Consider the following 23706-nt stretch of genomic DNA (forward strand, 5'->3'; position numbering starts at 1 on the left):
GCCGTGTGGGTGGGAGTGCCTCCCCCAGCCACAGGTCACCCTGTGGCTACTGGAGACCTGGGAGGATGAGGAGGAGCAGGAAATCCAGGAGAGTCTCAGCTCTTTGCTGTGGTTTTCTTAATGAATCCTGCCTTGGATGCCTGTGGCTGGGAGATGGAGGCGTCAGATGAGCTCTGTGTGAAGAGAGGGTGGAAGGGCTGGATTTGGAGCCAAGATGGATCCTCTGATCCTGTCCCTGAGCCTGGTGGGAGGAAAGGGAAAGGTGGACAGGCTCGGGCTGTGCCTAGGAAAGGTGGAGGGGAAGGCCACGTTTTCTTAATGAATCCTGTCTTGGATGTGCCTGTGGCTGGGAGATGGAGGCATCAGATGAGCTCTGCGTGAAGAGGAGGTGGAAGGGCTGGATTTGGAGCAGAGGATCCTGTCCCTGAGCCTGGTGGGAGGAAAGGGAAAGGGGACAGGCTTGGAAAGGTGTAGAGGAAGGCCAGGGATGCTCCATCCATTTTGATCCGTCCTGTCTCCATCTTGGCAGTGCCGAGCAGCAGCTCCCACGCCGCCGGTGAGCAGGGGAGGAAGGGAAGGGAGGCAGGAGAAGCAAGGTTGGCAGGAGGAGCCACACTCCCAGCACAGCAAACAGCATCAGGCAAAGCCCTGTGCAGCTCTGAGGGTTGTGACAGGGTGGGAAGCGTCCTCCCACCCTTCAGGGATGGGATGGGGATTAGGGACAGCATCATCCCCATCCTCTCCCCTCGCAGCAGCCCCGTGGCAGGAGGAGGATGCAGGCACAGATCCCCCCCCCTTTCCTGGGCTGAGCAGGAAGTGAGGTGGATCCTGGGAGAGGGGAATTTGGCAGGAGAGCAGGGATGCCACGAGATGAATGTTTTGGGAATTGCGTGTGCGGCTGCCTTTGCTTGAACAAGGGCTCACAGTTGCCTTGGGTTTGCAGGAACTCTGGCCACCCCCAGGACTGGGACTGGACAGTGATTCCCCCCATGGTAGTGACCCCCATGGCAGTGATCCCCATGGCAATGACACCCCCATGGCTGTGACCCCCATAGCTGTGACCCCCTGCCCCCCCATTTCAGTGACCCCCATTGCACCCCCATTGTTTGGGGGGTGCAATGTCCCCTCCATTTCAGTGACACCCCCCAAGGCACAGCCAGGAGCCTCTTCCCAGCCTTTCCCCCTCCCCACACTCTGGATTTTGGCTTTTCCTGCCGGTTTTTTCCCTCTGTCCCTTTTCCCTCCCCGTGTGTCCCATGAGGGATGTGGGGTCAGCCTTCCCCGGGGTCCATCCATGGGATGGATGGATCCCCATCCTGCTGCCGTCCTCATGATTTAAAAAACCATTACTTCTTAATTTGTTCTCATTTGGCTTTTCTTGTTTTTTGCCCTGTTTTTCTCTTGCCTAGCACAGAAAATGAAGCGCCTCTGGCTCCCAGGAGCTAATTCATCCAAGTTAAATGATCTTTAAAATCTGCGAGCGCATCACAGTGCTCGACTCCTGTTTTCTCCCAGTGTAATTAATGCTCCAGCTTAAATTTCCTCCTTTCCTTAGGGGCGAGCTTGATGGATCTGGTGCCAGGCTCAAACTTCTGCCAAGCCATAGGAAAGAAATCATCCCCTCAAAAAAAAACCCCAAACCAATCTTGGCCTTTAATTGAAATTTGATTTTTCTTTTGAAACAAACTTGTCCTTGGGAAGAAACTGATGTTGTTTATTATCCTTATTTCTTTTTTTCATCCAGCACCGAAGACTTGTAGCCCCAAACAGTTTGCATGCAAAGATCAGATCACGTGCATATCTAAGGGCTGGCGCTGTGACGGGGAGAAGGATTGTCCGGATGGCTCGGATGAATCTCCCGAGATATGTATGTATGCCTTTCCTTCCTCTTCCTCTTCCTCTTCCTCTTCCTCTTCCTCTTCCTCTTCCTCTTCCTCTTCCTCTTCCTCTTCCTCTTCCCCTTCCCCTTCCCCTTCCTCTTCCTCTTCCCCTTCCTCTGGATTTGCTCCATCTCTCCACGGGTGTTACAGGACCCCAGGCAGACATTGCACAATGTTCTACCTCAGCTTGCCTTGCAGCCCCTTGGGGTGGGGGGTGTCCATTCTGTCCATCTGTCCCTCCATCCGTCCATCAATCCATCCATCCACCCATCATCCATCCATCCATCCATCCATCCATCCATCCATCCATCCATCCATCCATCCATCCATCATCCATCCATCATCCATCATCCATCCATCCATCCATCCATCCATCCATCCATCCATCCATCCATCCATCCATCCATCCATCCATCCATCCATCCATCCATCCATCCATCCATCCATCCATCCATCCATCCATCCATCCATCCATCCATCCATCCATCCATCCATCCATCCATCCATCCATCCATCCATCCATCCATCCATCCATCCATCCATCCATCCATCCATCCATCCATCCGTCCGTCCGTCCATCCGTCCGTCCGTCCATCCATCCGTCCATAGCTCCATCCCAGCCTCCTGGGACCGGGGGATCACTCATTATTTTTGTTCCCATCAAAATGGATGTGCACGAGGAAGGAAGAGTCAGCAGCAGTGTCATCCTCACCCTCAGCACCTCAGCATTCCAGCATTCCTGGGCATGGGGAATGAGGGAGGGAGAACTCTGGGAGTCCCAGGGAGCAGCTGGCCAGGGGACATCGCTGTCCCAGATGGGTTTTGGGATTAAGATGCTGTGTTGGGCTCACTGGTGGGCACAGCTCTGGAGGTGCTCCCTCACATGGGGTGGTGGAATCACTCTGGGAGGAAACTGGGATGGGTTAGGTGAGGTGTGGGGTTGGGAGTTAGGGGTTGTCTGCAGAGGGGTCAGAGCTGTGGTGACACCAGCGATGGCAGCTACACCAGTCCTGCTGTGCTGGGAGCTCTGCTCTGGCCAGGCTGGAGCAAAGAACCACCCGTCCCCATGTCCCACATGGACAGAGCCACCACAGAACCCAGCAGAATCTCCTTGTCCCCCATCCCGGATTCCCCCTTCACGCTGTGCTTGGCAGAAGCGTGTCCTCCAGAGCAGTTCCTGGTTCGGCTCTGCGTTTGTTTATTCCTTAAGGCAAAAATGATGCAACGGCCCCTCCGTGGGAGGGATGGGGGGCTGGGATGGGCTGCCTGCCTCCAGTCAATCAGCAGCCCTGGAAAATTACAGCAGGAGGACTCAGAGGCTGGAAGAAATCCGTCCTGATTGGCATGTTCTGCTCGCTGCGTGCATCTGTGCTCCATCCATGGGGACAGGTGACCGCAGCACGGACCCCTTGGATGCTCTTCCCTCTCCACCTTCTTCCTCTCTTCCCTGGGGCTGGTGTCAGGAGCAGCCTCTGGTGCTGTGGATGCACTTTGTGTCCCTCTGTGAGGAGGTCATGGATGTTGGAAGACTCTTCGGTTTGGTTCAAGACCCCTGATGGTTCATCCCTGGAGGACACAGGATCCCTGATGCCCCTGTGCCTCCTGGAACACACTTGGCACTTCCAGAACAAGGAATTTGGAGCATCTGTGGCACACAGACCACAGCCTGGCATCTCCTCTCTCCTCACCACCATGTCTGGGATGGGGTCTGTGTGTTTTATCACCACCACAGACCCCAAACCTCGGAATCTCTCAGTTCTTCAGGCGCAGTTCCCTCCCCAGCTGATCTCTGGAGGGGCTGCACCTTCCTCAGTGGCTCTGCCCACCTCCCCCAGTTCCCACTTCTAGACACTGTGAGGGAGTCAGGGCGATGCTGTGCCCCCCAGGACATGGACATTGGGGTGCCAGGGCACATCTGTGTGCCCAGGGGATGAGTGGAGCCTCCCTGCTCCTGCCCAGGCTCACTCCCAACCTGTCAGCCCCTGTTATCTCCAGGATTGCCAGGCCGGCTTTTCTCAGTCCACCCCGGCACCGAGGCTTCCAGCAGCCTCTCATCTCTCTTATCTCCCTGGCAAGGGAGAAAATGACTTTTATTTCTCTCATTTTTTACTTTTATTACTCATTTAATCTGTGTTTGAGCCGGGCTGTGAGTGCTGCTCCTGCCGAGGTTCCGGAGCCTGGCGGTGTTTGCGTTCTCCTGTTGGAGCTCTTGAAATTCTGTCAGGCACGTGCCAGCTTTTCCTCCCGGGGGAATCCTTTCAAGTACTCCCTGGCTTTGCTCAGGTCCCTTCCTTTGAAGTATTCCCTGGTTTTGTTCGAGTCCCTTTTCCTGTCCCCAGTGCTGCTCGTTTGCTGCGAGCGGCTCGCACACGGTTCTTGCACCGTCAGTTTTTTGCTCCACGGAGCTTTCCTGAGAGGAAAACACTTGGACAGGAGCCTCCATCCTGTTGGAGATCAAAGATGAGGGGCTCTGAGGGAGGAATTGGTTGTGCCTGCTTGGTCCATCCATTGATCTGGGGGTTCAGGATACCTTGGATCGCTCATCTTGCCCTGCTGGATCTGCTCCTGGCATGGTCCTGATGAGCTCTGAAGTGACCCCGAGGCACCAGCAGGACCCTCAGTGCTGCCATCCATGTCCACCCTGATGGCACCAAGTGGGATCATCCCACCCCTGCTCCTCCAGCTCTTCCCTCATTGTGTTTTCCACCCCATCTGCATCTCCCTGGGCTGTTGCCAAATCAACTGCAGAAGGAGGAAGAATTGCTTTTTTTTCCTATCCTTTTTTTTTTCCCCCGAGTGGTTTTTTGAGGTTAAACATTCCTATCTAATTCAGCTCCTTGGGGTGTACCACAAGCTTGTCACATGTAATAAATTGGCTCATTTATTAGCGCCAACACGGTCAAAAGCAAACAAAGTGGCTTGTGGATTAATCCTGCCCCTGTTTGGGATAAGTGGTTTGATCCAGGCTCTTTGCAGGGAATAATGGACACGGCAGAGCAGTTCTGACTGATGAATTGGGCTCTTCACTCCAGCCCCTCCATTCTCCTGGTCCATATATCGATGTTATTTAATTAACCCATAATTTGCAATTACTGTGGGCCCAACCCTCTGCAAAAAATAAATCTGTGCAGTGGCACCCAGTAAGGAATTCTCCCAGGAATCTGGCAGTGGGAAAGAGGGGAAGCTCAAATCCCTGCTGGCTGTGACAGAGGAGGATCCCCTCACCCCAGTGCCAGGCCAGTCTGCTCACTGGGAGCACACTGGGATGTGTTTGAGACTCAGGGGAGAGTTCTGGCATCTAGAACCTGTTAAATTGTTAAATTCCCATTTTCCAGGCATCCCTTGAGCTTGGAATGGGGATCACTGCCCAGGATGGACAGAGGGAAGTTTTGGCTGGGATGGAAGATTCTGCTCAGTTTGGGAGGGGAAGGGGTCACAAATCCTGAGCTTTGTGGTTCCCTTCCCACATCCCCCTGTGCTTCCAAGGGCTTTTATCCCCTCCTTTAGCCCAGGGATCACACCCAGTGTCCCTCAGAGGTGTGGGATGAGGATGTACCAGCACACAGAGCTCTGTGTAAGATGTCACACTCCTCTCCAAGGAGAGCTGGAGCTTATTTAGGGCAAACTCTGCTGTTGGAGCTCCTGGTGAAGGTGACTGGGCTAAAATGGGACCGTGCCTGGACATGGTGTGTGTGCTGTGGAAATAGCACCAAAATAGTTCTGTGGATCCCCCCTTCTCACTGCTCGTGGGGGCCCGGGGGGATCCACTGAGCTATTTCTGCCAGCCCTGCTGAGGGGAGGGTGAGGCACAAAGAGCCCCTGGAAAATGAGATTTCAGTGTTTTGGCTGGGCAGAGATGTGTTGGTAGCTCTGGTGTTCAGCCCTGAAATGTGGATTTGGGGCAGGGAGAGGGGTCAGGATTTGCAGGGGCTGTGCCAGGGCTCATTGTCACCCCTGCAGCCACCTCCAGCCTGGGGTGAAGCATTGCAGGAGCTTTTCCTGGGGTTTCAGGCCATTCATGGATTTCTGGTGTGTTTGTTGTTTTTCTCCATGCCTTGCTTCTTTTCAGAGGAGCTTAAAAATAAAACCTGCCTTCCTTTGTAATTTTTCCAGTTAATAATGGAGATTAAATCTCCTTGTGCTGGGCTCAGAGGGGCCCCCCACATGTGCCACAGCCTCGGGACAAGGCAAGAGTTGGCACCCAGAGAGCCACAATCCCCATGCTGACCCCTGTGCCCTTTGGTGCCCTGCAGGTCCCCAGAGCAAAGTGTCCCGCTGCCAACCCAATGAGCACAACTGCCTGGGCACAGAGCTCTGCATCCACATGAGCAAACTCTGCAACGGCCTCCACGACTGCTTCGACGGCTCCGACGAGGGCCCGCACTGCAGGGGTAGGTTTGGGGGTCCCAGGAAAGGGGGGGTCCCCAATGGGGTACCCCCCAATGGGGTAGGAGGTCCTGTTTTGGGATGAGGTTCCTGTTTTGGGATGAGGGTCCTGTTTTGGGATGAGGTTCCTGTTTTCTCCTCTTGAGTGAGAGCCCCACCACACTCAGCTGTCATGGTTTGATGCTGGCTCAATAACAATGCAGCCATAAAAATATATTTTTCTCAAATGAGTGTTGTGAGATAACCCTAAATCTAACTCTAACCCTAACCCTAACCCAACCAAAAACAGAGGTTTGGGGTCCCAGGAAAGGGGGACTGCCCCAATGGGGTAGGAGTGATGAGGTTCCTGTTTTCTCCTGTTGAGTGTGAGCCCCACCACACTCAGCTCAGCACGGTCTGTCATGGTTTGATGCTGGTGCAATACTATAAAAATAGATTTTTCTCAAATGAGTGCTGTGAGATAACCCTAACCCTCACCCTAACCCTAACCCAACCAGACAGAGGTTTGGGGTCCCACAGTCCCAGGAAAAGGGGGACTGCCCCATGGGGTTCTCCCCAGTGGGGTAGGAGTGATGAGGTCCCTGTTTTTTTCTCTTGAGTGTGAGCCCCACCACACTCAGCTGTCATGGTTTGGTGCTGGTGCAATACCAGTGGATCCATAAAAATGTATTTTTTTCTCAAATGAGTGCTGTGAGATGCAACCAGAAACAGAGGTTTGGGGGTCCCAGGAAAGGGGGGCTGCCCCAATGGGGGAGGAGTGATGAGGTTCCTGTTTTCTCCTGTTGAATTTCAACCCCACCACACTCAGCTCAGCAGAGCCACAGATCCAGAGATTATCCAGAGCTACTTGGAAGTGAAATGCCCATCATTCCTGAGCCTGCAGCCATGAAATAGCTGCATTGTCTCCTGGGCTTAAAAGCTCCAGGCCTGGGGTTCTGGTCCAGATAAGAGATACCACTGTGGGGTTCTTTTTCCTAATTTCCAGGAGCTTTGTGCCCTGCTCCTGGCCTGTCCCTGTGGCTAATCCTGCTGGAAAACTCCCTAAACCGGCGTGCTGCTGTGCAGATTAATCGCTCAGAAATGTGTGTCCTGGGCTGACCTTGTGTTCCAGAGCCTCGCTGCTCCCCAACCCTTCCCTGCCTGCCCTGGGGGGCTCCTGTCCTGCTCCACCAGCACCTCTGACCCCAAAGAGCTGCTCCCTGCTGGGATCCAGCTCCTTTCCACTGCCTGAATCCCACGGGAGCAGCTCCTGCAGCTGTGCTTGAGATGAGAATTAATATTTCAGCGAGAGCTCTCGTTACTTAAGTGGGATCTGATTTTTCTGAGCCACGTGAGCCGTGCTGGGGCAGCTGCTCAGGGCTTTGGGCACCTGGTGCTCGCAGGTTTGGGCACGCTGGGGCTGCCAGCCCTCAGGGGGGCTTGAGCTGGGTGCTGAGTCCCCCGCTGCCCGCGGCTGGTGCCACCCCAGGGAGGCATTTCCTGCATTTCCTGCATTTCCTGGCAGCTGCTTGCAAGTCCCAGCCTGCCACTGCCCCAGGCGTGGGCAGGTGAGCTGTGACCTCAAGGTGTCACCTCGAGCTGTCACCCTGAGGCATTACCCCAAGCTGTCACCCCAAGTGATCACCCTGAGCTGTCACCTTGAGCTGTCACCTCAAGCAATCATCTCGAGCTGTCACCCCAAAACGTGACCTCAAACCATCACCCCAAGCTGTCACCTTGACCTGTTACCCCAAGTGATCGCCTCGAGTGGTCACACTGAGACATCACCCCAAGCTGTGACCCTGAGCCATGATCTCGAGCTGTCACCCCAAGCAATCACCCTGAGCTATCACCCTGAGCTGTCACCTCAAGCTGTCACCCCAAGCGATCACCTCAAACTGTCACCCTGAGCTGTCACCCTGAGGCATCACCCCAAGCTGTCACCCCAAGCAATCACCCTGAGCTATCACCCTGAGCTGTCACCTCAAGTGATCACCTCAAGCTGTCACACTGAGACATCACCCCAAGCCATCACCCCAAGCTGTGACCCTGAGCCATGACCCCAAATTGTCACCCCGACCCCTGCTCCCTGTTAGGTGTTCCTAATTGGGTTAGGTGATCCTGATGGGGTCTGGTGATGCTGCTCACCCAACCCTTGGTGCTTGGTGTCCATCCTGGCTGACATCCTCTCTCTTCCATCCCTGTAGAGCAACTGGCCAACTGCTCAGCTCTGGGCTGCCAGCACCACTGTGCCCCAACGCTGTCCGGCCCCGTGTGCTACTGCAACCACTCCTTCCAGCTGGCTGAGGACAGGAGGAGCTGCAGAGGTGGGGCTGGGCTGGGCAGAGCCCTCGGTCCCCCCTGGGGACGGTGGCTCCTTGGGGACGGGGCCGATGTCACTGCTGGCAGCAGCGCTGGGGCTTGAGAAAGGGCATGGGGAGAGCTGGGGTCAGCACGGGGCAGGTGGGGTGGGATTTATGGGATGGAGTGGGATGGGATTTATGGGATTTATGGGATTTATGGGATGGGGTAGGATTGGTGGGATTGATGGGATGGGATTGATGGGATGGGATTTGTGGGATTGGATTTATGGGATGGGATGGGATCCATGGGATGGGATTTATGGAATTTATGGGATTTGTGGGATGGGATTTATGGGATGGGATCCATGGGATGGGATTTATGTGATGGGATGAGATTTATGGGATGTGATGGGATGGGATTTATGGGATGGGATGGGATGGGATGGGATGTGATCCATGGGATGGATGGATGGATGGATGGATGGATGGATGGATGGATGGATGGATGGATGGGATGGGATTTATGGGATAGGATCCATGGTATGGGATTGATGGGATGGCATTTATGGGATGGGATGGGATCCATGGGATGGGATTCCCTGGCAGGCTGCTGTGAGGGTCCCTTTGGCTCAGGCATCATCCCCTCCTCTCAAGCTCCACCTTGGAGAAACTGTGGAGCTTCATTTCCTCTTCAAGCAGCAAAGGAGGGTTTTATTCTGGTCCAAGATTGGTTTTTTTCCCTCTCTTTCCCAGACTTTGATGAATGCACCGTGTATGGGACCTGCAGCCAGACGTGCACCAACACAGAGGGCTCCTACACGTGCAGCTGTGTCGAGGGCTATCTCCTGCAGCCAGACAACAGATCCTGCAAAGCCAAGAATGGTGAGAGCCTCAACAGGGAGAGCTTCAGGCGGTGCCTCAGGGCAGCTCTGCACACCATGGCCCCCTGAATTCTCCACACTGGGCTCTTCCCTGGGGTTACACCCACAGGACTGAGCTGTGCCCTGACCCTGTTGTCGCCTTTTTGTCCCCAGAGCCTGTGGATCGCCCTCCTGTGCTGCTCATTGCCAACTCCCAGAACATCCTGGCCACGTACCTGAGCGGGGCCCCCGTGCCCAACATCACCCCCACCAGTGCCAAGCAGACCACGGCCATGGACTTCAACTACGTGGAGGACACGGTCTGCTGGGTCCACGTGGGGGACAGTGCCTCCCAGACCATCCTCAAGTGTGCCAAGATCCCCAACCTGAAGGGCTTTGTGGAGGAAAGGTCCATCAACATCTCCCTGAGCCTGCACCGTGAGTGTCTGTTCCCCGTCCTGCTCCCCCATCCCCAATTCCCAGGCCGTGGTGGGTGGAACTGGGAAGGAGGCAGCTTGCCACAGGTCATTCCCTTTCCTTTTGTTATTATTTTCATCCAGTTTAGTAATTTCTTGGTGTGCAGATATGAGGAGAAATGATACAGGGAGGAGTGGAGCAGGTTTTGGGATGGAGCTCTTGCTTTCTTTGGTCCCACCCCATAAAAATGACCAAGTCCCACCCCAAAAAGTGACCAAGAACAAACTCCCAACCCAAAGGTGCCTCTGTGGGTGCCACTGAGTCATGCTGTGAGTGGCTGGTGGCATTTCCCTCTGCTGGTGGCCAGAACGAGTGTGGTCACAGCTCCGTGTCCAGTTTGGGTTTGCTGCTCCCAGCTCTGCAGCCAGGATGGGAGGGGGAGTTACTGGTTGGGATTTTGGTGCTCTCTGAGGGGTCCCTGTGGGCTTCCAGCACCTTCCATGAATGCACAGAGCAGTGAGTGCCGCAGCTGGGGAGAGCTGGGATGTGGGACACCATTCCTGTCACCGCTTTTATCCTTTGCCCAAATCGTTTGGGGTGGAACTGGGGGATCTGGGGCTTGCAGTGGGTCTCTGTCAGGTTTTTGCTTCCCCTGGGGGTGTCTTTTGCCTCCTGAAAACGGGGAGGCTTCCAGTGGCGCCTGTTGGGTGAGCAATGGCTCATCCAGCAAATTGGGATGGACAGATTTCTGCAAAGGAGTGAAGGTCCTGGGTGGATCTAAGAGCTGAGAGGGATTCTGTGCTGAGGGGAGTGGGGTTTGAGCTGGGATCCTGGGGGTCCTGGAGGTCCTGGGGATCCTGGGGATCCTTGGGGTTCTGGGGGATCTGGAGGTCCGGGGGGTTCTGGGGATCCTGGGGATCTTGAGGGTCCTGGGAGTCCTGGAGGTTCTGGAGATCCTGGGGATCCTGGGGGTCCTGGGGATCTGGAGGTTCTGGGGATCCTGAGGATCCTGGGGGTCCTGGAAGTCCTGGGGGTCCTGGGGATCCTGGGGGTCCTTGAGGTTCTGGGGGGTCCTGAGGGTCCCGGGGGTCCTGGTGGTCCCGGGGGTCCTGGGCTCTGTGTGTGGCAGGGCTGGGCAGGCTGTGGCTGCTGCTGAGGCTGTGTGTGCACAGTTAATTGAAGCTCACCCTGTGTATTTTTAGGGCTGGGTGTATTTTTAGGGAGAGGCCTCACCCTTTGCTCTCCCGGGCCGTAGATAACGTGGAGTTGAGCAGGACAGGGCTCAGCTTCCTGCTCCCCTCCTGGGATTTTGGGGTTTCCTTGGGATTTTAGGGGTATCCCTGGGATTTTAGGGGTGTCCCTGGGATTTAGGGGTGTCCCTGGGATTTAGGGGTGTCCCTGGGATTTTGGGGGTCTCTTTAGGTGCCCCTCTCCCTCAGAGCAAGGCTGGTGCATCACAAAGGAAGCGGAGCAGTGAATTCCCCCAGCACTGAGGGAGCTGGGGTGAGGATGAGGAGATAATGTCACTCTCCTGCAGGACACTGTGAATCCAATTAGTGCCTTCCCTCTTTATTTCCTTCTTTATGGCATTAGCTGCTCCCAGCAGGAGTGGGGGCCTCCCCGGTGCCTGCTGCTAATGGGGTTTGAGCTGCAAACCACTCTGATGGGGGGAGATTGATGCTGAGGGGCTGGAGAGCAGCAGGGGGAGACCCTGGGATGAGCCTGGCTCCGATGGCTCCCCTGCCTCCCTGTCCTGCAGAGATTTCTGTCACTTGTGCCGTGGGAGACGTGGTAAATGAGGGCTGTTAACAGCCCTTGGCACAACCCGATGTCCTCGGAGCTTTATTGTTCCCCTTGGTCTTTACACTCCCAAAGATTTCTGCTCTCCTCAGGGCTTCCTGCAGCGCCTCCCCCTCGGCTCCCACTTCGCTGCCCGTGGATGTTTGTCACAGGCAGTGATTTCCTCACTTGATCTGAGCTGGCTGCTTCCCTACCCCCAGGTCTTTTTATCAGGGACACACTGAAAATCAGAGCCTGGTGAAGCCTTCCATCCATTTCTCTTACAAAAATTCCTGTTTTGTGTTGGAATTGGATCATTTCCACCATCAGTTGGGCTGGGGGGCTCTGGGTACCTCAGGGCTGCTTCCCTACCCCCAGGTCTTTTTCTGGGGATACTAAAAATCAGAGGCTGGTGAAGCTTTCCATCCATTTCTCTTACAAAAATTCCTGTTTTGTGTTGGAATTGGATCATTTCCACCATCAGTTGGGCTGGGGGGCTCTGGGTACCTCAGGGCTTGGTGCCAATGGCCAGCACAGGAGGGACGATGTGGGGAGGGGTCCAGCCTGTCCCCACCTCCACAGGGACCTTGGAAGTGGCACCGTCCTGGGTGCCCAGTGTCCCTCTGTGCTCACCCCCGTGATGAGAATGAGGCAGGGGAAGGGCTCGTCCTTCCTGCCAGCGCTGAATTGTAACAAGAGGAACTTGTTTTATCCTTCCTCCCATCCTGCTGTCCCTCTCCTCCTCTCCGTGTGACAATCCTGCAGTGTTCCATGCCTGGCAGGCTCAAGGACAGAGGCTCAGGCTGTCCTGACCCCTTGGAGCATCATGATGGCACAGGGGGGTTCACTCTGAACCCCCTGTCAGCCCTAAACCCCTCTGGAGTGGGGCAGGGGACAGTTGGGGACCTGTCACAGCTCCCCTTGGACCCTCAGTGCTCCGTGGCAGCTCCTTGACCTCCGAGGACTTTGTGATCCCGTGGGTTTTCTCAAGCAGATTCCAACCTCCACGTGTTTCCCCAGACAATGTCCTTGTTTGTTTGCACTTGGGCTTCCAAGGAGTTTCTGAGCCAAACAGAGCACTAAAAAATAATAATTAAAATCTGTTGCTGGGCTCTTGTGCTGCTGCTTTTTGTGTCGTGGCCAGAACTCTCTGCTCCCCCAGCTCTCCAAGCTTATCCTGCTGGCCTTGTCGCCCCATCCTGGGGTTGTTTCTCAGGGATCACATCCTTGAGCAATCCTGGGCTATGGAGCCAGGGAGGAAAAGCAGCTGTGCTGGGGGGTTTGTGCCTCCTTCCATCAGATTCACGTCCCTGTCCCCAGAGGTGACACCAGGAGGTGGGGACACCTCTCAGGACTGTCCTTAGGATGCCACCTTTAGCTGGCAGCAGGCCAGGGCTGTGCTGGTCACCTCTGGTCCCCGTGCTGGCGTTGACAGAGGTGTTAAATCCCCGTCTCCGGTGCTCTGTGCTCGGGTGACACTCAGGGCAAGGCAGGAGCCCTTTGCTTGCACTGTGGAAAAATACTGGGGAACACGTGCCAGGAGTGAGAGCTCTGGGCTTGTCCCTGGCTCTTGGGGTGGCTGCCCTGTCCCTGTCCCTGCCCCTCCCCTCCCCTTCTCACTCTCTTTTGGTTTCTTTTTCCCCTTTCCTGTGGTTTTTTTTTTTCGCGCGGTCAGAACTGGGAGGATCTGATCGGCAGCTGAGCTTGGTGATGCCAGGAAATGCAGTGATTGTGCTGGCACTGCCTCATCCCAGCTCTGCTGCTGCTCCTTCCCAGTCCCAGTGCCACCCTCCCAGTCCAGCACTGCTCCCTCCCAGTCCCAGAACTGCTCTCCTGTACCAAAACTGCTCCTTCCCAGGCTCAGCATGGCTCCCCCAGTCCCAGCTCTGCTTTCCAGTCCAGCTCTGCTCCTTCCCAGTCCCAGCTCTGCTCTCCCAATCCCAGTGCCACTCTCCCAGTCCCAGCACTTCTCTCCCAGTCCAGCTCTGCTTTCCCAGTCCCAGCACTTCTCTTCCAGTCTCAGCACTGCTGTCCCAGTCCAGCTCTGCTCCTTCCCAGTCCCAGTGCCACTCTCCCAGTCCCAGCACTGCTTTCCCAGTCCCATCTCTGTTCTCCCAGTCTCCTTCCCAGTCCCAGCCCTGCTTTCCCAGTCCCAGCTTTGCTCATTTCCACTCTCAGCATGGTTCCCCCAGTCCAGCACTGCTCCTTCCCAGTCCAGCACTGCTTTCCCAGTCCCAGCACTCCTCTCCCAGTCCAGCTCTGCTCCTTCCCAGTCCCATCTCTGTTCTCCCAGTCCCATCACTGCTCTCCCAGTCCAGCACTGCTCCTTCCCATCCATCACTGGTTTCCCAGTCCAGCTCTTCTCCTTCCCAGCAGGAGCAGTCACCAACTCTGCAGCTCAGCAGGCTCCTTGCAGGGCTGCTGGGCGAAGGCTGCAGAGGTGCCACGATTTATTATTTCTCAATTTAAGCTTTGTTGTTTTCCTTTCTAAAACAAACCCCCGGGAAAGGGTTTGAAATATCAGGACATTTGATCCTGAGTGCATTATAAACCCTAAACACCAACAATCTGGCCAGCATTAAAATCCCTTCCTGGGCAGCATCAATCCCAAGCCGCCCAGCTCGGGGGGTGTTTTCATTGACTCCATTTCAGTGTCACTTGGAATGGGCTGTCCCTGTGCCAGCAGGCAGAGAGAGGAGCTGGGACAGATTGATTTCAGGGCCGTGTTGCTCTGCAGAGGAATCCAAGTACATTTCTTCCCCCACTTTGCATGGAAAGCTGTTTTTCTTCCTTGCTGCCTCATCCTGGCCAAGAAAGAGGCTCCGACGTGAACTCACTTGGCAGGAGAGGGGGATGATTGGTAACTTCATCTCGTGGTTCCTTTCTGTTGGTTTTTTTTTTTTTTTATTTCTTTCTTTTTTAGCTGTTTGTGGCTGTTCTTGTTGCAGTGAGGAAGGAAAGTGGGAGATGGGGGAGAGCAGAGGGTGTGAGGGAGAGAAGGGAATAAATGGGATGGGGGATAAATGGGAACAGAGGATAAATGGGATGGGGATAAATGGGAACAGAGGATAAATGGGATGGGGATAAATGGGAACAGAGGATAAATGGGAACAGAGGATAAAGGATGACAGGATAAATGGGACCAGGACATGGAGGAGAGCAGAGGACAGGGAAAAGCAGGGGATGGGGGAGAGCAGAGGATAGGGGAGAACAGTGGATAAATGGAGCAGGGGATAAATGGGAACAAGGAATAAATGGGAGCAGAGGATAAATGGGAGCAAGGGATTAATGGGAGCAGGACATGGAGGGGAGAAGGGATAGGGGAGAGCAGGAGATGGGGGAAATCGGGATGGGAGAGAGAAGGGGATAAATGGGAGCAGGGGATAAAATGGAAGCAAAGGATAAATGGGAGCAGGGGATAAATGGGAACAGGACATGGAGGGGAAATCAGGGGGATGGGGGAAATCAGGGGATGGGGGAAATCAGGGGATAAATGGGAGCAGGGGATGGGGGAGAGCAGGGGATAGAGGAAATCAGGGAACAGGGGAGACCAGGGGATAAATGGGAGCAAGGGGTAAATGGAGTGAGGGATAAATGGGAGCAGGATATGGAGGGGAAAAGGGGATAGGGGAGAGCAGGGGATGGGGGAAATCAGGGGATGGGAGAGAGAAGGGGGTAAATGGGAGCAGGGGATGAATGGGAGCAGGGGATGAATGGGAGAAGGGGATGGGGGGAACAGGGGATGGAGGACACAGGGACTGTCTGGGACTGTACACTCACACCAGCTCATTGTGTGGCAGGGGACAACATCACGATGGTGACTTTAATCAGTCTGTTAACGAAGATCTGACACTCAGGACCCCGCTGTGGCTCTGCCCAGCACCTCTGACTCCCCTTTCCTGCTGTTTCCCCTCGTGGGGAACAGAAATAAATCCCCCAAAGGGGACTGAGACCCCCTGAAACCCCCCCCCAGGCTGTGGTGGCAGGGCTGAGCTGCATTCCCACATTGCTGGGGACAAAAGGGTGACACAAATGTCCTGAGTCATCAGGATGCCCAGAGATGGGTTTGATTTCACATGGACAGGAGCGTGTCTGTCCCAGCACACATCTGTCTGTCCCAGCACACGTCTGTGTGTCCATCCTGCTCTGCCTCGTGCCAGGCTCACTGCAGGAGCCCCCTGGGACCCCTCCTGGCCCCATTTCTGCTTTCTCCTCCCCCCCAGATCACCCCAGTGCCGGGTTCCCATCGAGCCTGTGTCTCTCTCCTCTCACCCAGAAGGAAGCCAAGTGCCCCCGTGCCTCCCCCTCAGCCTCTGTGGGATATTTGTGCCCATGGAATGGGCTCATTAAGGCAGAGTAATTAGCAGTCCCTTGGCTGCCCTCCACAGCTCATTCCATTCCCTGTTCCTGCTCTTCCCACCTCCTGTGCCTCAGCCAGGCTCTGCAGGGATGCTGTGGGGTTGAGCCAGGACATGGGGAGGAGGGAAAGTTTGGGGTGTCCCCACTCTGGGGAGCTGGAGGTGGTGTCAGAGAGGGGCTGGAGAGGTTCTGGTGGTCCCTTGGACATGGGAGATGCAGCCATGGAGCAGAACATGGCCTCAAGAGGAGGCAATTTTGGGGTGTCCCCACCCTGAGGAGCTGGAGATGGTGTCAGTGAGGGGCTGGAGAGGTTCTGGTGATCCCTTGGACACGATTCCCATTCAGATACAGCCATGGTGCTGCACCAGAATAGAGAAGAGGAGGCAATTTTGGGGTGTCCCCACTCTGGGGAGCAGAGATGGTGTCAGAGAGGGGCTGGAGAGGTTCTGGTGGTCCCTTGGACATGGGAGATGCAGCCATGGTGCTGCACCAGAATAGAGAAGAGGAGGCAATTTTGGGGTGTCCCCACTCTGGGGAGCAGAGGTGGTGTCAGAGAGGGGCTGGAGAGGTTCTGGTGATCCCTTGGTTCCCCTTCACTGGGGTTCCAAGGCACAGACAGCCCGTGGACTGGGGTGTCCCAGTGCTCTATGGAGAAGGGCAGTGCTCCAGCCTGTCCCCAAGGCTGGCATGTCCCTCTGAGGGGGCTGTGTCACCCCCTGAGGCACATTTGGCTCGCTCAGGTCGGGCGTGAGCACTCGCAGAGCCCCAGGGATCCATCCCAGCACCGACTCAGACGTCCTGGCTGAGGTCCACCAGCTTCCACCCAGCGGTTCCTCCTCTCAGAGAAACATCTCAGCAGAAAGGGGTGTGTGGGGGGGGTGAATTTATTTATTTTTGAGCCTGCTTTGCTGAGGCAACCAGGCTGACGTGCCGGCTGTGGTGGTGGCGGCAACCGTTCCCCCTTCCTGCCCTGCTCGGACACAAGGACTTGGCTGTTCCTGGGAGCAGGGGGGACCCTCAGGGTGTCCGTCCGTCCGTCCGGCGCCCTCGGGGGCGGGAGTTTGTCTTTGTGCTCGTCCTGTTAACATACTTCTAATTAAGGAAAATTGTCCCCAGGAGCAGTGTTTATCCAGGCCGGGTCACAGAGACGGGCTTGTTCTCCTCGGGAGAGGATGTCTGTGGAGGGGGAAAAGAGACAGAAATTCCTCCAGATTATGGCATTATGTAAATGTATCAAACGGATCATTCCCTATAAAAAAAAAAGGAAAGTAGGAAACCGATGGATTTCAGCAGCCCTGGGGATTGCATTCCTGACGAGCCTCCGTTCCTGCGCCGCCGGCGTTTCAGAGCCGAAATATTCGGCGACTTTTCCAAGATGTTTTTCCTCCCAGGCCGCGTGCCCTGGGCGCCTGGGGGGGCTCTTGGGGCCACCCCCCAGCCCTCCCAGGCTTCTTTTCTTGCTGGGTGGCAATTTGGCCACGGTTCCTGCTCGTCCTTTGGGGTGGGTTGTGCCTGGAGCAGGGGACGTGGTGTTTGCTGCTCTCCGTGGGATGTGGTGTGGATGGGCAGCTCTGATGTGAGCCGTGGATTTTGTGGTTTGTGTCAAGGCTGCTTGACCCTGAGGAAGCAAGAACCAGCTGTTTATAGGACTTTAATAGTCTTTATTTCTTTATTATTCTTTATTTCTTTATTATTCCTTATTTCTTTATTATTCCTTATTTATTCTTTATTATTCGTTATTTTTTATTCATTATTTCTTTATTATTCGTTATTTATTCTTTATTATTCATTATTTATTATTCGTTATTTAAATTTTATTCATTTGTGTCAAGGCTGCTTGCTGGGGAAGCAAGAACCAGCTGTTTATAGGACTTTAATAGTCTTTATTTCTTTATTATTCTTTATTTCTTTATTATTCCTTATTTCTTTATTATTCCTTATTTATTCTTTATTATTCGTTATTTTTTATTCATTATTTCTTTATTATTCGTTATTTATTCTTTATTATTCATTATTTATTATTCGTTATTTAAATTTTATTCATTTGTGTCAAGGCTGCTTGCTGGGGAAGCAAGAACCAGCTGTTTATAGGACTTTAATATTCTTTATTTATTTTTTATTTCTTTATTTATTCTTTATTTCTTTATTATTCTTTATTTCTTTATTTTTCTTTATTTCTTCATTATTCGTTATTTAAAGCCAGGTGTTGGCCGTGGTGGTCGGTCCATCTCTGTCCTCTGTCCCTTGTGCTGGGCCAAGGGGGAAAATGCTCCTCAGCAGAATGGGAACGAGGATTTGGTGTCAGAGCTCCGTGCCCAGGGATGTTTCTGGCTGCTTCAAGCAGAGCTGGGACCTCTCCTGCCCTCCATCCCTGTCCTGCTCTCCTGGGAATGCTCCCTTGAGGGGTAGCATGGAAGTGGAATTTCTCCCAGACTTGGAATCTAAAGTTGGAAAAACCCTCTAAGACCCTCAAAGCCAACCACTAACCCAACCCTGCCAGATTGTCACCAAAATGTGTCCCCAAGTGCCACGTCCACACGTTTCAGGAGGAATTTCTTCATGGAAAGGGTTGTCAGGCATTGGGAGGGAGGTGGTGGAGTGCCCATCCCTGGAGATGTCTGAGGAACATCTGGATGAGGCACTCAGGGATGGACTCGATGGTCCTGGAGGGGTTTTCCCACCTCAGGGATTCTGGAATTCGGGGATTGAAAAGTTGGAAAAGCCCTCTAAGACCCTCAAGTCCAACCACTAACCCAGAGCTGCCAGGTCATTGCTGAAACTTGTCCCCAAGTGCCACATCCACATGTTTGAGGAGGAATTTCTTCATGGAAAGAGTTGGAATTTCTTCATGGTAAGGCATTGAGAGGGAGGTGGTGGAGTGCCCATCCCTGGAGATGTCTGAGGAACATCTGGATGAGGCACTCAGGGATGGACTCGATGGTCCTGGAGGGTTTTTCCCACCTCAGGGATTCTGGAATTCAGGGATTTTTTTTGCCGTTTTGATTTTTTCCTGAGCTTGTTGAACCTCTGTGGGTACAGGAGGTTTCTCCTTTTCCTTGCTCAATGCTTCAGGAGCCCGGAGGAGCTGCTGGGTGGCTTCATCCCCCTCGCAGCTGTTTGAGCACTGTCGAAATCCCTGGGTTTAATGCGAGGGAAGATTTTGTGTGTTTCCTTCCTCCTCCTGTCAGGCCACAATTGATGTGTTTGCAGACTGCACAGCAACTGATTCATGCAGAGCAAAGTTATTTGCTAGCTCAGCAAAGCTCCTTCCCCAAAAAAAAAAACCAAAAAACCAAACCCACAGCCCTGCAGTGCCTCACTGGGAGTGGGGTAAATCCAGTTAAGGGAGGGAGAACTTTGGGGTTGCAGCTCCAGTGGGAAATGTGGGAATTGTGTCAAGGAGTTCTTGGAGTGGGATTGTCCCACCTGGAGCTCTGGGATCCCACCAGGAGAAGGAGGCCAGGGTTGGAGGGTTGGAGCCAGGCTGGGAGAGCTGGGGGTGAGAAGAGCTCAGAGCTTCTTCCAGTGCCAGAAGAGGCTCCAGGAGAGCTGGGGACAAGGACTTGGAGTGACAGGACGCAGGGAATGGTTTCCCACTGACACAGAGGGGGGGTAGGTGGGATTTTAGGAAGAAATTCCTCCCCTGGATCCCTGGAAGTGTCCAAGGCCAGGTTGGATGGAGCTTGGAGCAACCTGGGATAGTGGAAAGTGTCTGAGGTGGGACTGAGATGATCTTTTGACCCAAACCAGTCTGAGATTCTCTGAAAGGGGAAAATGCAAGCTCAGTGTGACAGAGTTTTGTGGCAGGGACCTCAGGAGCAGCTCGGTGGGGATCACTGGGGCTCCAGGGAGAGCTCAGAGCTTCTTCCAGTGCCTGAAGAGGCTCCAGAAGAGCTGGGGACAAGGACTTGGAGTGACAGGACACAGGGAATGGCTTCCCACTGACACAGAGTGGGGTTAGGTGGGATTGTGGAGATTTTGGAAAGAAATTTTGGAGATCTGGAGATTTTGGGAAGAAATTCCTCCCTGTGAGGGTGGGGATGCCCCTGGATCCCTGGAAGTGCCCAAGGCCAGGTTGGATGGAGCTTGGAGCAACCTGGGATAGTGGAAGGTGTCTGAGGTGGGACTGAGATGATCTTTTGACCCAAACCAGTCTGGGACTCTGTGAAAAAGGGAAAATCCAACCCGGTGTGACCAGGTTTTGTGGCAGGGAGCTCAGGAGCAGCTCGGTGGGGATCACTGGGGCCCTGGCGGGTGTGAAACCAGGAAACATCTGTGAGGGTGGCTTTTGGGGTTTCCTGAAGTTGCCAGCCCGCCCGTGTTGAGCAATTTTAATGAAGTTCCGTCATCCTCCATCCTCCCTCCCTGCTGGCAAGGCCACCTCCTCCCCACAAATGGGGCTCCTGGCCTGGACCCCATCCCTGCCCCCGTCCCTGTGAGGTTTTTTTGGCTGCCTGTCCCAGGAAGAGCCTTGGAAAGCTGAAATTCCCCGCTCTCTGCCCCCACCAGCTCCCTTTCCAAAGGCTCTCAAATAAATAAATCTTGGGAAATGAGCTCGGCGTGTCGCAATCGCCGAGGTTGAGCAAGGAGAGGGATTCATTCCAGGATGGGAATTTTTGGGGGGGGGGGAGAGGCACCCGAGGGGGGCTCTGGGACGGAGGGGGGTGGTCTCTGCCCCTGGGATTCTCTCTGGAAATCACCTATGACCCTTCCAGGGGACAGGGTCAGCCCTGCTGGTCCCCTCAGATGGGTTCAAAGGGTGTTTTTATGGCCATGGGGGGTCGTGGGACCATCCCTGGGCATCCATTCTTGATGGGGGACACTGGGGGAGACTCCCCCCCTCTCCAAAAATTGAGAAGGAGCTGGGTTAAAGTGTCTGCAAGCCAACGCCAGGGGTTAAAAATAGCTGTTTTCTAAATTAGCTTCCCCCAGAAGTTCGAGAGGAAATCCAGGTTTAGCTGAGGCTACAAGAAAGAGCTGAAAATAATAATAATAATAATGATGATGATGATGATGCTAAAACAACAGTGGTAATGAGAAAGAAATAAAAAGTGATTCCTGCAAAGGAGAGGGGAGGATGGTGAGCAGGGAGAGAAGGAGCAAAGCTGGAAAACAAAAGCCTTTGAGGAGGGTAATGCTTTCCAGCTGCAAAAATAAAGCCTGGGAGAGGAACAAGTGCTTGCATCATCCCCAGCCCTGTGCTGCCCTGCTCGGAGCTGGGGCTCATCTGGACACCCCCAGCTGCAGCAGGACCCTCTTTTCCCCTGGTCTGGGGCAGGATGGGTGTGAGGGAAACATGGGGCTGGAATTCTGTGCCTTGTTTTGGCCGTTTTCCTCTTTGAGCGTTGGGCTGGACTCAGCTCCAGCTCGGAGGGAGAGGTGGGAAAGGGGCTCTGGGATGGGACAGAGGTGCTTGGACCCCTCAAGGAGGAGAATTTGGGGGTCTGAGCCATGGTGGGGGCCCCCTGAGCCGTTCTGCCAACGCTCCCCATCCACCCCTGCCTTGGATCTCTCCTCCTGGTCCTGTGACTCTGACTCAGCCACGCAGGCGCCAGCCAAGCCCTGCTTTTTTTGGGGAATTAATTCTTGCACATCCCTTTGCTCGAGTGTTTCTCGCCCCAGCAGGGCCCTGCCGCCCCCTCCCCACGTCACAGGGGGGTTTGGGGAGCAGGGTGACAGCAGGGCTCTGTCTCGGGGGCAGAATGTGACCCCAATGTGCATTTTTAGGTGGTTTTCATCCCAAACCCCTCTTGCTCCAGGAGCTGGGGGGTCCTGGTTGGAGCAGGAGCCCCCCCAAACCCTGTGCCAGCCCTGGCACGTTGGAACCCTGTTTGGGGTTGATTCCTTGCCTTGATTGAGGTTGTTTCCTCCTTGTTTGAGGTTGATTCCTTGGTTTGGGCTGTTTCCACTTGATTTTACATCCCTTTGCTGATGTAAAATCCCCCCTCCTCGTGTCACAGGGGGGTTTGGGGAGCAGGGAAGGGTGGTGGGTGACAGCAGGACTCTGTCTCAGGGGCAGAACTTGGCCCTTGGCCCTCCAGTGTGCATTTTTAGGTGGTTTTCATCCCAAGCCCTCTTACCCCAGGAGGTGTAGTGTCCTCCTTGGAAGGTTTTCATCCCAATTCCTCTTGCCCCAGGAGTTAGGGGGTCCTGGTTGGAGCAGGAGCCCCCCCAAACCCTGTGCCAGCCCTGGCACGTTGGAAGCCCTGCACCAGGCTTGGTTTGGGGTTGATGCTCATTCCTTGGCTTGAGCTGTTCCCACTTGGTTTTACGAGCTGCCTCTCGCCGGGTGGTGACTGCGGGCGCTGCAGCCTCGCCCTTCCGGAGCAGGGGGGTCAGTGTCGGCATCTCTGTCCCCATCCCTGTCCCCATCCGTGTCCCCATCCCTGTCCCCATCCCTGTCCCCATCCCTGTCCCCTCCCTGTCCCCATCCGTGTTCCCATCCCTGTCCCCATCCCTGTCCCCATCCCTGTCCCCAGGGCCACAAATGAGCTGGATGAGCTGCCCTGGCTCGCTCAGGGATGGGGATTGGGGTTTGTGCCCCCCAAACTCGCTGTGTGCTCATCCCAGCCCGGCTCTGTGGATGGAGAGCCCCGGGACCAAGGGTGGGGTGGGGGCATTGCAAAACCTCCTGGCTTGCTTCGTGTTTTCCGTGCTGTGTTGGTTAATAATTCAGTGCTGTCTGGCCCCGCTCCACCAGGGCTGTCTGGGTCTCACTGACCTTGGGGCCCTGAGGATGGGGGGCTGTTCTGGCTCATCCTTGCTCATCTGGGGCTGTGGGAGTCCTGCTGACCTCAGGGTGCTCAGGCTGACAGGATGCTGTGGCTCATTCCTGGTCCTCCAGGGTTCTCTGAATCTTCCTGATCTTGGGGTCCTGGGACTGGGGGTCAACTGTGCCCCATCCTTGCTCCTCTGGGGCTGTCCAGGTCCTGCTGGCCTTGGGGTGCTGGGACTGGGGGGTCACTGTGCCCCATCCCTGCTCTGCCCCATCCCTGCTCTGCCCTGTCCCTGCCCTGTTCATTCTCACTGTGGTGCTGCCATGGTGGTGATGCAGGGTCTGGGGAGACACCAAACCAAAGGACAGCTCTCCAAAACCCTTGGGATCTCCGGGAGATGCAGCCCCTCAGCCTGGCCTCTGTCCTGGCAGGCTCAGGAGGGGCTGAGCAGCTGAGCCCTGGCCAGGCAGGAATTCAGGCACGTTGGGTTGATCGGATTGAACTGGTTTAATTAAATACTCACTGGCTTTCACTGGTTTAATTAAATCCTCACATGCTGCCTGCCAGGTGCTGCCTCTCACCTGCTCCAGGCTGTCCCTGCAGCTCTGGATCAGCTCTGCTCCCACCTTGCCCAGTGGGATGTGCCCTTGGTGCCACGTGTGCCATCTCGTGGGGCTGTTGGAGCCCCTTCCCTGCTGCCCACCCCCTTCTGCAGCAGCCCCTGGCAGAGCTTCCCCTGCCCCTCTGGGATTCCTGAGGGATCAGTTCCCCATATTCCTGTGGGATGAATTCTTAGGGTTTCTGCAGGGTGAATTCCCAGTGTTGCTGCAGGGTGAATTCCCAATATTCCTTCAGGATGAATTCCCAGTGTTTCTGCAGGATGCTCTCCTGGTGTTCACACCAGATGCTCTCCTGGTTGTGTGTGATGTTTTTGGCTTGTCTGGGGGCTGCTGCTCTCCCTGGGGAGCAGAGGATGGGATGCCATGGGTGCTGGGGGTGCCATGGGTGCCCTGTGGGTGCCCTGGGT

The 23706-nt window shown here is 54.9% G+C and overlaps 1 protein-coding gene across 1 annotated transcript in view; it reads left to right on the forward strand.

Annotated features, from left to right (window-relative positions):
• Positions 1-1624: 1624 nt before the first annotated feature.
• LRP1 (LDL receptor related protein 1) overlaps positions 1625-23706 on the forward strand; it is a gene marked incomplete at its 3' end in the record, with an annotated part of 77381 nt that continues 55299 nt past the window's right edge. The window contains 5 exon segments of the mRNA XM_031065133.1: positions 1625-1867; positions 6134-6271; positions 8453-8572; positions 9302-9430; positions 9583-9846. Coding sequence (XP_030920993.1) covers positions 1708-1867; positions 6134-6271; positions 8453-8572; positions 9302-9430; positions 9583-9846 — 811 coding nt within the window.

Source organism: Geospiza fortis, unplaced genomic scaffold (assembly GCF_000277835.1).
Source record: "Geospiza fortis unplaced genomic scaffold, GeoFor_1.0 scaffold82, whole genome shotgun sequence".
Taxonomy (NCBI): domain Eukaryota; kingdom Metazoa; phylum Chordata; class Aves; order Passeriformes; family Thraupidae; genus Geospiza; species Geospiza fortis.